The 14316-nt window shown below is 48.1% G+C and overlaps 1 protein-coding gene across 2 annotated transcripts in view; it reads right to left on the reverse strand.

Annotated features, from left to right (window-relative positions):
- NEMF (nuclear export mediator factor) overlaps positions 1 to 14316 on the reverse strand; it is a 191266-nt gene that overhangs the window by 6487 nt on the left and 170463 nt on the right. The window contains exon 32 of one of the 2 annotated variants that reach the window (XM_063947547.1): positions 12589 to 12668. The exons of the other annotated variant lie outside the window; for it this stretch is intronic. Within the exon in view, the coding sequence (XP_063803617.1) occupies positions 12589 to 12668 (80 nt within the window). The remainder of the gene's footprint in view (positions 1 to 12588; positions 12669 to 14316) is intronic. 2 annotated transcript variants of the gene reach the window in all.

Consider the following 14316-nt stretch of genomic DNA (forward strand, 5'->3'; position numbering starts at 1 on the left):
GCATCTCGTCTCAACAAGAAGCTCAAGCAGTATTGTTCCAGGTCGAGAGACCCACAAGCGGTGGTGGATGCCCTGGTGACTCCTTGGGTCTATCAAATGGTGTACGTGTTTCCACCACTTCCATTGATCCCCAAAAATCTCAAAAGCGTAAAAAGGGAAAAGGTTCAAGCAATTCTCATTGCTCTGGACTGGCCAGGAAGGGCCTGGTACGCGGATCTACTGGAGATGCTCCTAGAGGGCCCATGGCCTCTACCTATTCGCGAGGATCTTCTACAACAGGGGCCGTTTGTCTATCAAGACTTACCACGGCTACGTTTGACGGCATGGAGGTTGAGCATCAAATCCTAGCTTGGAAAGGGATCCCGGATAGGGTTATTCCAACCTTGATCCAACCCAGAAAGGGGGTAACGTCTAAACATTACTACCGTATTTGGAAAAAATACGTCTCTTGGTGTGAGAACAGGAGATTTCCTGCTGTGGAATTTCAACTGGGATGTTTCCTCCTTTTTCTGCAGTCAGATGTGGGCCTACGTTTGGCATCCAACCGCCTTTTGTGCTTCCTAGGGCACCTTGGGCACTCAACGTGGTGTTGCAGTTCCTGCAATCGGAATGGTTTGAACTTTTACAGGACGTTGACGTAAAGTTTCTTACGTGGAAGACCGTCACACTGTTGGCCTTGGATTCAGTAAGACGTGTGTCGGAGCTGGGGGCGTTGACTCACAAGAGCCCCTATTTGATTTTTCATGAAGATAAAGCTGAACTTAGAACTCGTCAGCAATTTCTTCCTAAGGTGGTGTCTGTGTTTCATATTAACCAACATATTGTTGTTCCGGTGGTTACCGACACCTCTGCTACTTCAAAGTCCTTGGATGTTGTAAGGGCTTTGAAGATCTATGTGAAGCGGACAGCTCCTCACAGAAAATCTGACTCGCTGTCTGTTCTCTATGATCCCAATAAGATTGGGTGTCCTCCTTCAAAGCAGTCTATTGCTCACTGGATCAGGCTAACTATCCAGCATGCTTATTCTACGGCAGGCCTGCCGGTTCCAAGATCTGTACAGGCCTACTCTACAAGGTTGGTGGGCTCTTCCTTGGCAGCTGCCCGGGGTGTCTCGGCTTTACAGCTCTGCCGAGCAGCTACTTGGTCAGGTTCGAACACATTTGCTAAGTTCTACAAGTTCGATACTTTGACCAAACTGAAGGTCCTGCGATGCCAATCAGTTCTGCAGGAACCTCAGCACTCTCCCACCCAGTTTGGGAGCTTTGGTACATCCCCATGGTACTAATGTGGACCCCAGTATCCTCTAGGGCAGTGATTTTCAACCTTTTTTTACTCACGGCACACCGAACAATGTTTTAAAATTGCCAAGGCACACCATCCGTTCCCCACAGAAACCCCCCCAAAAAACACACATTGGCCGTCACAATAATAAAAAATCCACACATACATTGGCTTACACAGAAAAAAACAATGACATTGCTCCCCACATAAATCATGTTGCTCCTTACATACAACCTATTGCTCCCCACATAAATCAATCACATTGCTCCCCACATAAATCATGTTGCTCACACATAAATCAATTACATTTCTCCCCACATAAATCCTATTGCTCTCCACATGAATTATTCACATTGTTCCCCCCATAAATCCATAAATCCTATTGCTTCCCACAGGAGAAATAGCACAACAAATATTAGCCCCTACCGGTCAGCTGTCCTCCTCCCTGTCCCTCAGTGGCAGGGGTTGTTCATAGTGGAGTGCTGCGAATACTGAGCAGTGGGCAGTCGGGCAGGTGTGGATGTGGGTGGGCAAGGAAAGCTGTGGATGCAGGTGGAAATTGGAAGATGTGTATGGAGGTGGGTGGGCTGGCTGGGTGGTGAGTTGCGGCGGCCTTGACCTATGATATCACACTGCCACGTCATCAAGGCACAGGACACAGCCGGATTATGAATGATCCTCTTAGAAGAGCCCAGGCCAACAGTTCACTCTGAAGGTGCAGGAAGCTGCTCTGGCTCCGCGGCACACCTTGCAACTGGGCGCGGCACACTAGTGTGCCACGGCACACTAGTGTGCCACGGCACACTGGTTGAAAAAGCCTGCTCTAGGGCGTAAGAGAAAATAGTATTTTAATTACCTACTGGTAAATCATTTTCTCATAGTCTGTAGAGGATACTGGGCGCTTGCCCAGTGCTTCGTTTATTCCTACACTGTTACTTGGTTAAGTATTGTTGGTTCAGCTGTTGCTGTTCCTGGTTTAAAGTTAGGTTAGCTTGGCATTCCTCTAGTTTGCTTGCTGGTTCGGAATCTCACCACTCTCTTTTCTATCCTTCTCTCAAAGTATGTCCGTTTCCTCGGCCACAGTTTCCTAGACTGAGTCTGGTAGAATGGGCATAAAGGGAGGAGCCAGCCCACACTATCAAATTCTTAAAGTGCTCATGGCTCCTAGGGGACCATCTATATCCCATGGAACTAATGTGGACCCCAGTATCCTCTATGGACTACAAGAAAAGGATTTACCGGTAGGTAATTCAAATAAAAACATTTTTCTCTGAAACCACACCGACAGGGCAGCTATATGAACTTTAAGGGAGGCCAGACGAAGGCCTAAATCCAGGCCTCGTTGCAGAAAAGCTAAAAGCCTGGAAGTTCTGAACGAATAGGCATGATAATTCTTAGTAGCACACCATGTGAAGTAAGAGTTCCTGACACTGAAGGGAACACGTATGGCAGCCGAAAGTTCCATGGAATTGCCAGTGCGTCCACGAACGCTGCTTGAGGATCCCTTGTCCTTGATCTGAAGACCGGAACCTTGTGATTGTGTTGAGACGCCATCAGGTCTACATCTGGTAGGCCCCACTTGTCCACTAGGAGTTGAAAGACTTCCGGATGAAGACTCCACTCTCCGGCGTGAAAATCCTGATGACTGAAGAAATCCGCTTCCAGGCTTGTAGGAATTGGACCGTCAGTTCCAGATGACTGAGAAGAACCTCTTGGGAGTTCGCCAGGATCAGCAAGTCGTCCAGATACGGCAGGATCCTGATCCCCTGACAGTGGAGAAGGGCTGTCATCACGGCCATGACCTTGGTGAAGATCTGAGGGGCCGTGGCCAGTCCAAATGGCAGGGCCTGGAATTGATAATGTAGGTTGCCAATACCAAACCACAGATATTGCAGATGTGATATGGCAATAGGTATGTGCAGGTAAGCATCCTGTATGTACAGGGATACCATATAGTCTTCGGGTTCCATGGCCAGTACAATAGAGCGCAGACTTTCCATACAGAATTTGGACACTCACAAATTTGTTCAATGATTTGAGGTTAAATATAGACCGGAAAGACCCATTTGGCTTCGGAACTAGAAACAGGGTCGAATAGTATCCCTTGCCTCTCTGGGACAGAGGTACCGGCACTACCACTCCTGTGTCCAGGAGGGATTGTACAACCAAGTGTAGAGCTTGCGCTTTCAACGGATCCAAAGGGATAACTGTTGAGCAGACCTGGCTAGGGGAACGTCTCTTGAAAGAGATTGCGTACCCATGAGAGACAACTTCCCGGACGCAGGCGTCCGAAGTGGTCTTTAACCAGGCCTGGGTGAACTGCAGAAGTCTGCCTCCCACCCTGGGGTCCCCCAGGGGGAGGCCCGCCCCATCATGTAGCAGGCTTGTCTTGTTTAGAAGCAGGCTGATGGGAGGCCTATGATTGTTTAGGTTTGGGCTTTGGAAGCACGAGCCTGTCTCAGGTATGCCTGACCTTTTGCTTTCCCTAGAGGTCGAAAGGAACGAAAAGTGGTACTCTTAAGGTCCATACACACGGAGCGATATAGCAGAGCGATTTTGACTATATAGTCAAAATCGCTCAGAAAGTTAGTGCATATCTCTCCATGTGTACACAGCCAGCGATAGCAATGCGCGTCCCCGCCAGGTCGCTTTCGCTGCTAAAAATAGACTGTGCAGGCAAGTCAATTTTGGCTAGGTCGCTGGAAAAGAAAAAGCATCCCCTTGCTTGAATGAGTTAGCCAAAATCGGCCATAGCCAAAATCGCTGGAAAACTTAGTCAAAATCGCTGGTAAAGTTAGTCAAAATCTCCTACTGCCAGTTCAAGGGAAAACGCTCAGTCAAAATCTCTCATAGACAAAATCTCTCCGTGTGTATGCACCCTTAGTCTTCGGAGCAGAAGGATTAGTACTTGGAAGAAATGCAGTCTTAGCACTCGCCAAGTCAGTCACAATCTTGTTCAGACCCTCCCCAAATAGGATGTCTCCCTTTAAAAGGGAGCACCTCCAAGGTCTTTTTGGAGTCCAGGTCCACCTTCCAGGACCTCAACCACAGAATTCAGCGAGCCAGGATAGACTTAGTAGACGTCTTGGCCGCCATAACACCTGCCTCAGAGGCCGTCTCCTGAATATAGTGGGAGGCTGTGGTAATATAAGACAGATATTGTCTGGCAGTGTCAGAAAAATCCTGAGGCAGCTCATCCTCAATTGCCTGAACCCATGCTTCAATTCTTTTCGCAGCCCAGGAGGCTGCCATAGTGGGTCTATGTACAGCACCAGTAAGAGAGTAAATAGACTTCAGGAAACCCTCCACACGCTTAGCCGTCGGTTCCTTCAGTGAGGTGACCGTGGTGACAGGCAGAGTAGATGACACCACAAGACAGACGACATGAGAGTCCACCGGCGGTGGAGTTTCCCACCTGTTGCTCAACTCTGCAGGGATAGGATAACGAGCTAGCATCTTTGTAGACAGGGAAAATTTATTTCCTGGAGACGACCAGGATTCCTGACGTATGTCAATTAAATGGTCAGAATGTGGTAAGACTACTTTAATAACCTTCTGATGTTTGAACTTATCAGGTTTCTTAGACGCAGTAGTGGGCTCGATCTCATCATCTATTTGGAGAATCAGCATAATAGCCTCCACTAGGTCAGGAACATCAACCTGGGTTGTAGATTCCTCATCAGAAGCGACTATCAGTGTCTGATGGATCAGTATATTCCCCATCCTGATCGGAAGAAGAATTATCCGAAATATTAGTGGATTGTGAGGAAGAAATGGCTCGCTTAGATGACCCCTTGGCCCCAGAGGAGCATGGGGTGGACTTTTGTCTAACCGTTGTAACTGGGTAGACAGTGTGTACGCCCAGGGCGGATTTACTACAGGGACAATGTATGGCTGTAATGGCACAGGAGGTCCCAGAGGGAGGAGTAAGACGTGTCACAAGCGTACTCAGCATACTTGTGAACGCTGCCCACGGTGGGTCCTGATTGGCCACAGGTGCTGCGGGTTGACTGGGAGGTGTATGGCACCCAGTGCCTGAACCATCAGCTAAGATTTGCCCCTCAGGTAAATCCTTGGTGCCAGCACTGCATGATGCAGAAGCGTCCGTGGATTTCCCACCCTGTGTGGCAGACATTATAGGGAATGTAGCCTTAGAGCGTAACCGTACAATATAGCCAGACAAACACAATACCTGCAAATAACCCCCTGATTTATGTGACAGTAACTACAGGGCACAAACAGGGGCTCTAATCACACACACATACATACATACATACATATAAATAAAAGACCCTGACGCACCCAGTCCCCCAGGGTACAGAATATAGTGATAGTAAGTAGTGTGATACATGAGAATGAAATCCACACAGCAGCTACAGGCACACTCAGTCGCAGGTACAATGCAAAAGTTATTGCAGATAAACAATACAACTGCACTGGAGTAGTAAAACTACATATAGATATGTATGAATATAGATGTAACAATGCACAGTAGATACTGGATGTATATCACAGAATACTTGTACTAAATATTCAGATAGCAGTACACTTGTTCTTAACTAACACTGTCTAAAATGACATGTAGAATACTTAAATGTCTGTATATGCACAGCACTGATGAGACAGGGGCTTTACAGAGGAGAGTGCCCTGCAGGCCCGGAGATCAGCTCAGCTATTTATGAAGATAGCCAAAACTTCTGTCAGGGAGTGGGAAATGCAGCTCCTGGGTGGGAACACCAGCAGTAGATGGTGCCCGTAGCTGCGGGAGGGGCTACAGGTCAGCGCCTTTTCCCCTATGCTGTTCCTCATCACTGGGTACTGTGGAGCCTATGTAAAATGGATTTTAGTAAATCTGACCTGTGCACCCTGCCCTGGTGGATATAGTGGGGTCCCTGTGCAGTACAGTGTCCACGCCAGTGGCGCAGTCTGTCTCCTGGGACCACGATTTACCGGCGGGTCCCACCTGGGGGACCCTCTTACCTCCTCCCTCATTTGCAGCCACGCAATCCTGGAGAGCATCAGCGATAGTGCGCCTGATGACCAGTGCGCCTCCGCTGCAAGTACCCTGGAACCCGGCCGCTGGAGTATGCTGCACTGTTGGGAAGGTGATGGAGCCGCAGCACAGAATGTCAGAATGAAGTCTTCCTAAAAATAGGATTTTGGTACTTACCAGATAAATCCTTTTCTTTGAATCCATAGGGGTCACTAGAGTAACCTTGGGATATGGTCGGTGCGATAGCAGGGATAGACGCATTTAAATATTTAAATGTGTAACTGTTCCTCCATACTCCCCAGATGCCTCAGTGTTTTTTTGCTGAGACAAACAGGAGCGAAAGAGAGGATGAACAATGGAGAATTACATATAACCTTATAATATAACGAACAACTAGAAAGTTGAAACGAGAACAAAGAACAATCACCTAAACCTTTAAACAAACAGGTGATAATGTGTACTATAAGTATAAATGTAACCTAACACAATACAAATGAAAACTGCTCTGGGCGGGCGTCCAGTGCCCCCTATGGATTCAAAGAAGAGGATTTTTGTGGTAAGTACCAAAATCCTAATTTTCTTTTTCATCCACTAGGGGTCACTGGAGTACTCTTGGGATGTACCAAAGTTTCTCCCTTGGGCGGGAAAGCTGGTTGGCACCTGTAATAGTAGACGGCCAAAGCTAGATGCTGCTGCCGCAAAAGTATCATACTGGTAAAGGCGCACAAACGTGTACACTGACAACCATGTAACTGCACTGCAAATTTATATTGTGAACCCCGCACGACCTGCTGCCCATGACATTGAATTTGCTGAAATAGATCCCGTTGGTTCTATGAAATTAAGCCTGAGGAATCGTTAGCTTAATCCATCTAGCCAGCCTCTGTTTGGAAGCTGGCCAACCTATCTTGACTGCATTATACAGAACAACAAAGAATCTTGTTTATGTACTGTTGATGTTCGGGCTACAACAATACAAAGCACACGAACCACAATCAAAGTAGCTGGAGTTCCTGAAGTCCCATGGAGCTGTAGGTGGTATAAACGGAGGTTAAACTCTAAGCACACCTTGCAGTAACATATGTGCTGTTGGCAAGAGTCAAACGGCACTAAAAAGAATAAAAAAAATTGACAAAGCAGAACCTGCACTTTTAGTGTCTCAATCTAATCCAGTCTGTAAAAATAGCAAAAGATGGGATAACTTGAAGATGTTGGAAACTTCCGAACCTCACACCAACCAACATAAGCTCACCCAATTCTGTGATAATGAGCTGCTGTAACTGGCTTCCTAGCACGTAACATGGTTGGTATTACAGACTCTGGAACACCCTCTCGTTGTAAGAGAGCAATTTCAACAGACACTCTGTGAAACGCAGCCGCGCTAAACTGAGGTAAAGAACCAGACCCTGTTGCAGAAGGTGTGGGCGTAGCGGAACAGCCACGGATCGTCTGAGTATACAGCAGAGATCCGAGAACCACGCTCTCCGAGGCTAATGAGGCGCCACTAGAATGGTAGTCGTCGACTTTCCTTACTTGATCCACTTTAGCTACCGAGTAAGCAGCAGGAATGGTGGAAATAGATACGAGGCTGTATGGCCACGTTATTGTGAGAACATCCACTGCCACCCACCTTTGTTTTGAACACATACTTGAGTGTCTGATGATTTTGTCAAGATGCCATTAGAGCGACCTGTGGGTAACCCCACCGCTGGATTAACATCTGGAACACTTGTCGATGTAAAGTCCATTCTCCTTGGTGAAAACCCTGACGACCGCGTTAGTCTGTTTTCGAGTTGTCCACTCTTGGAATAAACACTGGCGATAATATCACCTGGTGATGCTCGGCTTAATCTAGGAATCGAGAAGCTCGCATGGCCATGCGACCTTGAGTCCTTCTTTGTTGATGTATGTGACTACCGTCGCGTTGTTCGACCGAACATGAACAGTGTGAGACTGTAAGATGTGAACTGCCTGTGCAGAGCCTTGTAAATAGGTCTGAGTTCCAGGGTGTTGACAGTAATATTTTCTGGTCTGACCACAAACCCTGAAGCGGACCATGTTGGACTATAGCTCCCCAATAGTTGAGAATTGTGTCCGTCGTCAGAATTATCCAATTCCAGACTCCTAATCTTTTCCCCGCAGTGAGATTTTGTATTTGGAGCCACCCGAGTAGCGATACTCTGGCCCCTGGAGCCATCCGCACCCTCTGATGAATTTGTAGGTGAGAGACTGACCACTGAGCGAGCAGATGAAGCAGAAAAGGATGCAAGTGAAATCTTCTGAATTGGAGTGCTTGGAAAGACGCCACCATCTTTACTAACAATCGAATGCACAAGTGCACTAGATCACAAATACTTTGTGCTTTTACCCCTGACAAGGTAAAATGGTGCTAAACTAGTACACTGCATGGCCATAACGCATGCTGAAAGAGTCTGTGTTGTTACAACATCTTGATTAGGTTGTCTAAGTACGGAACTATTATCACTTCCATGGATCTGAAATGAGCTATCATCACAGACATCACTTTTGTGAATACCGGAGGCACTGATGAGAGACCAAGCGTCAGTGCCTGAGTGATAATGGTTTTGTTTTACCGCAAACCAAAAGTACGCCTGATGCGGTGGCCAAAGTGGAATGTGTAAGTACGCATCTTTGAGATTCAGTTAAAACCTGAATTCCTGTGGTCTAGACCTACAATCACTGACCGCGGTGATTACATCTTGAATCTGTAGTAAGTGATATAGTGATTGAGCCCTGTTAGGTTCAATATTGGTCTGAGTGAGCCGTCCAGCTTAGGTACTACCCAAAGATTGGTATTAAATCCCTGAACTTGTGTACCGGATGAATTAAAACTGCTGAGTCTACGAGAGACTGAATAGCGTGTACAACACTGCCTTTTGGTCTGCTGACACAGGCAAACGTGTTCTGACAAAAAACGCATCGGTGGAAAACTATCAAACTGCCTTTTGTAGTCTTCGAGCACAAAATTACGGATCCACCTATCTGTATGTCTGAAACAACGTCAAATGAAACGTTTGAAAACATGGTAGCACAACCGAAGATCAGAGATAGGCTGGAAGTCCGCCATTTCACTGGTTTGTCAGCTGGCTTTGTGTTTCGACGACAGCTAGTGGTTTGTTGAAAAGCACGTCCTCTACCACGTCTACTGTGTATGGTTGTTCCTTGAATACGGACTTAAAAGGACTGATGTGTCAAAGATTTGAACGCTGGATCAGCATATTCCTTTTAGGAACTTGTGCGTGCAATGGTAGGAAAACAGACTTTTCCCCAGTAGCCTGAAAAACCTTATTTGTCCTAATAAGGACCAATAACAGAACGCCAACCTATGGCAACGCCACTATTTTTCGAATCAGCCTCGGCCCGAATAATAACGAGAACTTACTTGGCCAACATCCATAGATACCGTAGCCAAATACGCCATTGATTCGCAAATGTGATCGTTTAGAAGTAAACGGTGGTCTGAGGAATGACCCTGTTGTGGGCCTATGCAACTACAGCCATGTTAACCCAAACCCCAACTAAAGCAATTTTAAACAACACTACTGCTGCAGTGTAAATGGACTTTACCAGGGCCCTCAGTTGACGCTGCGATGGGTCGTAAAGTGTTGTTGCATCTGGGACTGGAATAGTTACCTTTGTAAACTAAAGAGTCCACTGGTGACGAAATGTCCCAGGTAGTTTCGAAAAGGATAGTAAAACAGAAAGTGCTTTGCAACCGTGTATCTGGATTTAATAAAACCGCATTTGTTTCCTGAGATATTCAGGATTAGAATTGAATTGTCAGATAGTAACACAGAGTAAACCGGTAAACTATGAGACAAAAGATGACTACTTGTAGGTGGACTTTAATACACCTTGCACAGTAATAGTCTGAGCGCTGTGGCTGCTCAGACGGTATTACCCAAAGACAGACTTAGCTGCCTTACGTCCTTCCGTGCAGCGGACAACTGTGACTGTAAACCAGCCATTACACCAGCCATCATCGCTCAAGGAGGATCAGGGCAGAGGTCCTTATTGGGACCCGTATGTACAAGACACACCATGCAAGTGGATGCTGTTCCAGTATTATGCATACACACAGCTATGAATGAGTTAACTTAAATAAATACATAAATAATTGAAGTGTGCATGAGTGCACCACTGGCACACACTATATGCTGTGCAGTATGTGATTTACTGAAGAAACCCTACCAACACCCCTGTCCCTTCTGGTGGCCATGTGTTGTAGGGCCGACACCAAATTCCTGGAGGAATATATATATATATATATATACACACACACACACATACATACATACACACACACACTCTCCCACAGTTCTAACCCATTGCAGAGTGGCAGATGGATAAATACAGCCCCATGGCTGCAGCGTGAGCAGACCCTCCGCTCACTGCAGCAGGGGTAGCGCCTCGTGGGGAATGGTGACATACTGATTTGCGCACATATAGGTAAAACCTTCCCCACAGTAAGCAGTGGCAGAGAGTAGTGCTCTGGCTTGCACGTGCTGAGCGGCGGCAGCGGGAGCTGTCCACTGTGGGTACATTTTAGATGTCAGTGGTGCGGGACAGCGCTGCTACTGAGAGCCGGTGAGCAGTGACGGCGGCCAGCGGCAGCAGTGGAAGCTGACCGCGGCCGTCTGCAAAGGAGCGGGTGGGTTGAGTGTTGGGGAGTGGTTACAGTGCCCAGCGGCGACAGAGAGTTGTCCGCAGCTAGGCGCTGGGGAGCATACAGATGAACATAACTTCCCCACACACGGTGGGCTACCCCCAGCAACAAAAACGGCCCCAATAAAGCGACAGCAATGGGAGCTGCCCGCCGTGTGCAGCACCAGTAATACCGGAAGCTCAGTGGAGCGGCGGTTCAGCAGGGTCTGACCGCTGCGTGTAGCATGAGGGCAGTTAGTGGAGCGTGTACGTACAGTGCAGTGGTATGGAGAGAGTGCCTCTGCCTTCCACATCCACACAGGACGGCGGCAGCAGGAGCTGACCGCCGAGCAGTTCCACAGCAGCGGGTCTGGGGAGAGGGAGTCGGGCACAGCGCCTGTAACCCCCCCAATAGTGAAATTACACACACACATGGAACGGCGGCAGCGTGAGCTGACCATCCTCTCCTTACTCACCACACCTGCCGGGATCTGGAGGCAATGATGGGGCTTCTCTGTAAGCTCCATCCTGCTCCTGCAGGCATGGCTAAGTCAGCAATTGCTAACGAAGGTCTATGGCGGGACTTCTTGTATAAGTGCCAACAAGCCTTATGCTGTTATAGCAGCACACAGTCCCGGACCCACGCTTCTTAGTAAGCTGGGAAGGAACTGTGGATGAAAAAATAAAAACAAAGTCTTGGAGACTTCTGTAACGTGTCCTCCCTGGTGAAGACACAAAAAACACGGAGGCATCTGGGGAGTATGGAGGGGGAGGAGGGTTACACATTTAAATATTTAAATGTGTCTATCCCTGCTATCGCACCATCCATATCCCAAGAGTACTCCAGTGACCCCTAGTGGATGAAACAGAAAAGCTCTTTTCAGGGCTGTCTAGCGCAGCCCCACCTGCTAGTGACATGCTCTGCAGGCACCAAATTACAAACTAAGCTCAGTGCCCGAAGGCGGGGTTATAGAGGAGGCGGTGCAGTGCATCCTGGGAACAGTTAAAGCTTTAGCCTGTTGGTGCCTCGGATCAAGATCCAACTCTACACCCAATGTATTCCCTGTGGAGTCCCAGTGTACCCCGCTGCAGAAATATAATTTTTGTGCCCACAGAACAGGGTGCCTTACAGTATAGCCACTGCAGTTCTAGTATTGATAGCGATAGAACCAAAATGCAAGGCAAGGGAGTTACACCACACAGCCCGAGCGCTGGGGCCTGCTCCCAAAGGGGCCATGCTGTAGTTATCTTCCTATCCTTTGGGTCTTTAATGAACACATACTGAAGATCCCAGGCAGCCAATGGGGCATAGAGGGGGAGGTACTTGAGTTTTTTTGTGACCAGTGAATTTAAACTACCCAAACACCTGTCCCCACACACTAACAGATGGTAGTCAACTGTCCCCAACGGATAAAGAGAAAACCATTTTAACAAATACACTGAGGCGATCATACTGAGATACTGTACAAAAGAGCTGTCATTAACAAATAAAAAATAATTGAAATGAGATGTTCAATCATCTTTGTATATTCCCCAATTATTACACAGAGCTGCGCTGACAACATTGGATTATACTCTAGAAGAGGAGGTCAGTGCTGCTCAGACTCCTGTAGTACCAGTCACAGGTGATACAGCCAGTCCCCACCTACCTTGACGCTGCGCAGTAAATCCTTCTCTCTGGATGAGGTTTCCTTAGAGTGCATGAAACTGTTCAATGCTGTTTTAGCAGCTGTGGAAGGAGAAATGAAATGATCACACACCGGCCTGTAGAAGTAGTTCAGAAGACAGGATTATGGAAATGGAGGTTACTGTATGTCATTAATAGGAATGCCTTTACATTATTATTTTCTAACGACAAACAGGCCTGTGAAGCAGGGACAGTAGGAAGACCATACAGTAAGTACATGTAGAGATCTTTCACTTCCATCAAAGCAGAGATTTAACCATTTCGGTCCCAGTGTCCAATTGTCGGGGTGCAATACTGGAGAGGTCTTTCCCACATTCAGATGTCAGTATAGTGCATTATGACATGAATGTGCTTTAAAAATATATAGCAAATGTTTTTTTAAATGGTCAGATGTTTTAAGGCAGATCCAGCCTACTTTAGCTTCCAGCAGGGGTCACATGCAGTGAGAGAAGGTACTCTGGTGATCAGAGAGGGGGCAGCACCTGGCCCCTTTTCTATAGCACCAGTGGGATGTTGATAAATCCTTATAGTGCGCTGCCCCCTAGGGTTCCCAAGTAGCAAAGCAATAACGCAGAGCTCTGACATCTGACTGATGTCCCACATTTTGAAGACTTGTTTACCTTGGATGGGGCATTAGGTCACGGGGAGCAAGAGTCCTGGAAATAGTTGTAGATATAAAGATACATCCCCAAGCCTAAGTTTAAGGCAGGGGTGGGGAACCTTTTTTCTACCAAGGGCCATTTGGATATTTATAAAATCCTTCGGGGGCCATACAAAAATTCTGAACGTAAAAAATGACTCTGCCCCCCAGTAGGTCTGTCCCTTAGAAGTAGTGTGTGCGCGCGCACCAAAAAAATAGGTGTGGCCAATTAAAATGGGACGTGATACACATATGCCCCCAATAGTGCAGTGGCAGATCCACAAATGCCCCCACAGTGGCAGATCCACAAATGCCCCCACAGTGCCAGGTATACAAATGCCCCCCACAGTGCCAGATCCACAAATGCCCCCACAGTGCCAGATCCACAAATGCCCCCACAGTGCCAGATCCACAAATGGCCCCACAGTGCCAGGTATACAAATGCCCCCACAGTGCCAGATCCACAAATGGCCCCACAGTGCCAGGTATACAAATGCCCCCACAGTGCCAGGTATACAAAAGCCCCCACAGTGCCAGATCCACAAAAGCCCCCACAGTGCCCCCCAACCCCACTGTACTGCTCACCGCTCCTGCTGCTCCATCCGGCGGGGCGGCGTGTCTCGGGTGTCAGGACAGGGAGGAGAGCGCAGCTACTATGTCCGGCGGCAGGTAAGATCTCAAACCAGTCGCCGGTTCGTGAGCCAATCAGAGCTCGCGGACCGGCAGCCAATCAGGAGCCACCGCTGCCGGTCCGCGAGCTCTGATTGGCTCACGAACCGGCGGCTGGTTTGAGATCTTACCTGCCGCCGAACATAATAGCTGCGCTCTCCTCCCTGTCCTGACACCCGAGACACGCCGCCCCGAGTGCGGCTATGTCGGGCGGCGGCGTGTAGGACCTCAAACCAGCTGCCGGTTCGTGAGCCAAACAGCTCGCGGACCGGCAGCGGTGTCTCCTGATTGGCTGCCGGTCTGCGAGCTCTGATTGGCTCACGAACCGGCGGCTGGTTTGAGGTCTTACCTGCCGCCGGACATAGTAGCTGCGCTCTCCTC

Source organism: Pseudophryne corroboree, chromosome 12 (genome assembly GCF_028390025.1).
Source record: "Pseudophryne corroboree isolate aPseCor3 chromosome 12, aPseCor3.hap2, whole genome shotgun sequence".
Classification (NCBI taxonomy): Eukaryota; Metazoa; Chordata; class Amphibia; order Anura; family Myobatrachidae; genus Pseudophryne; species Pseudophryne corroboree.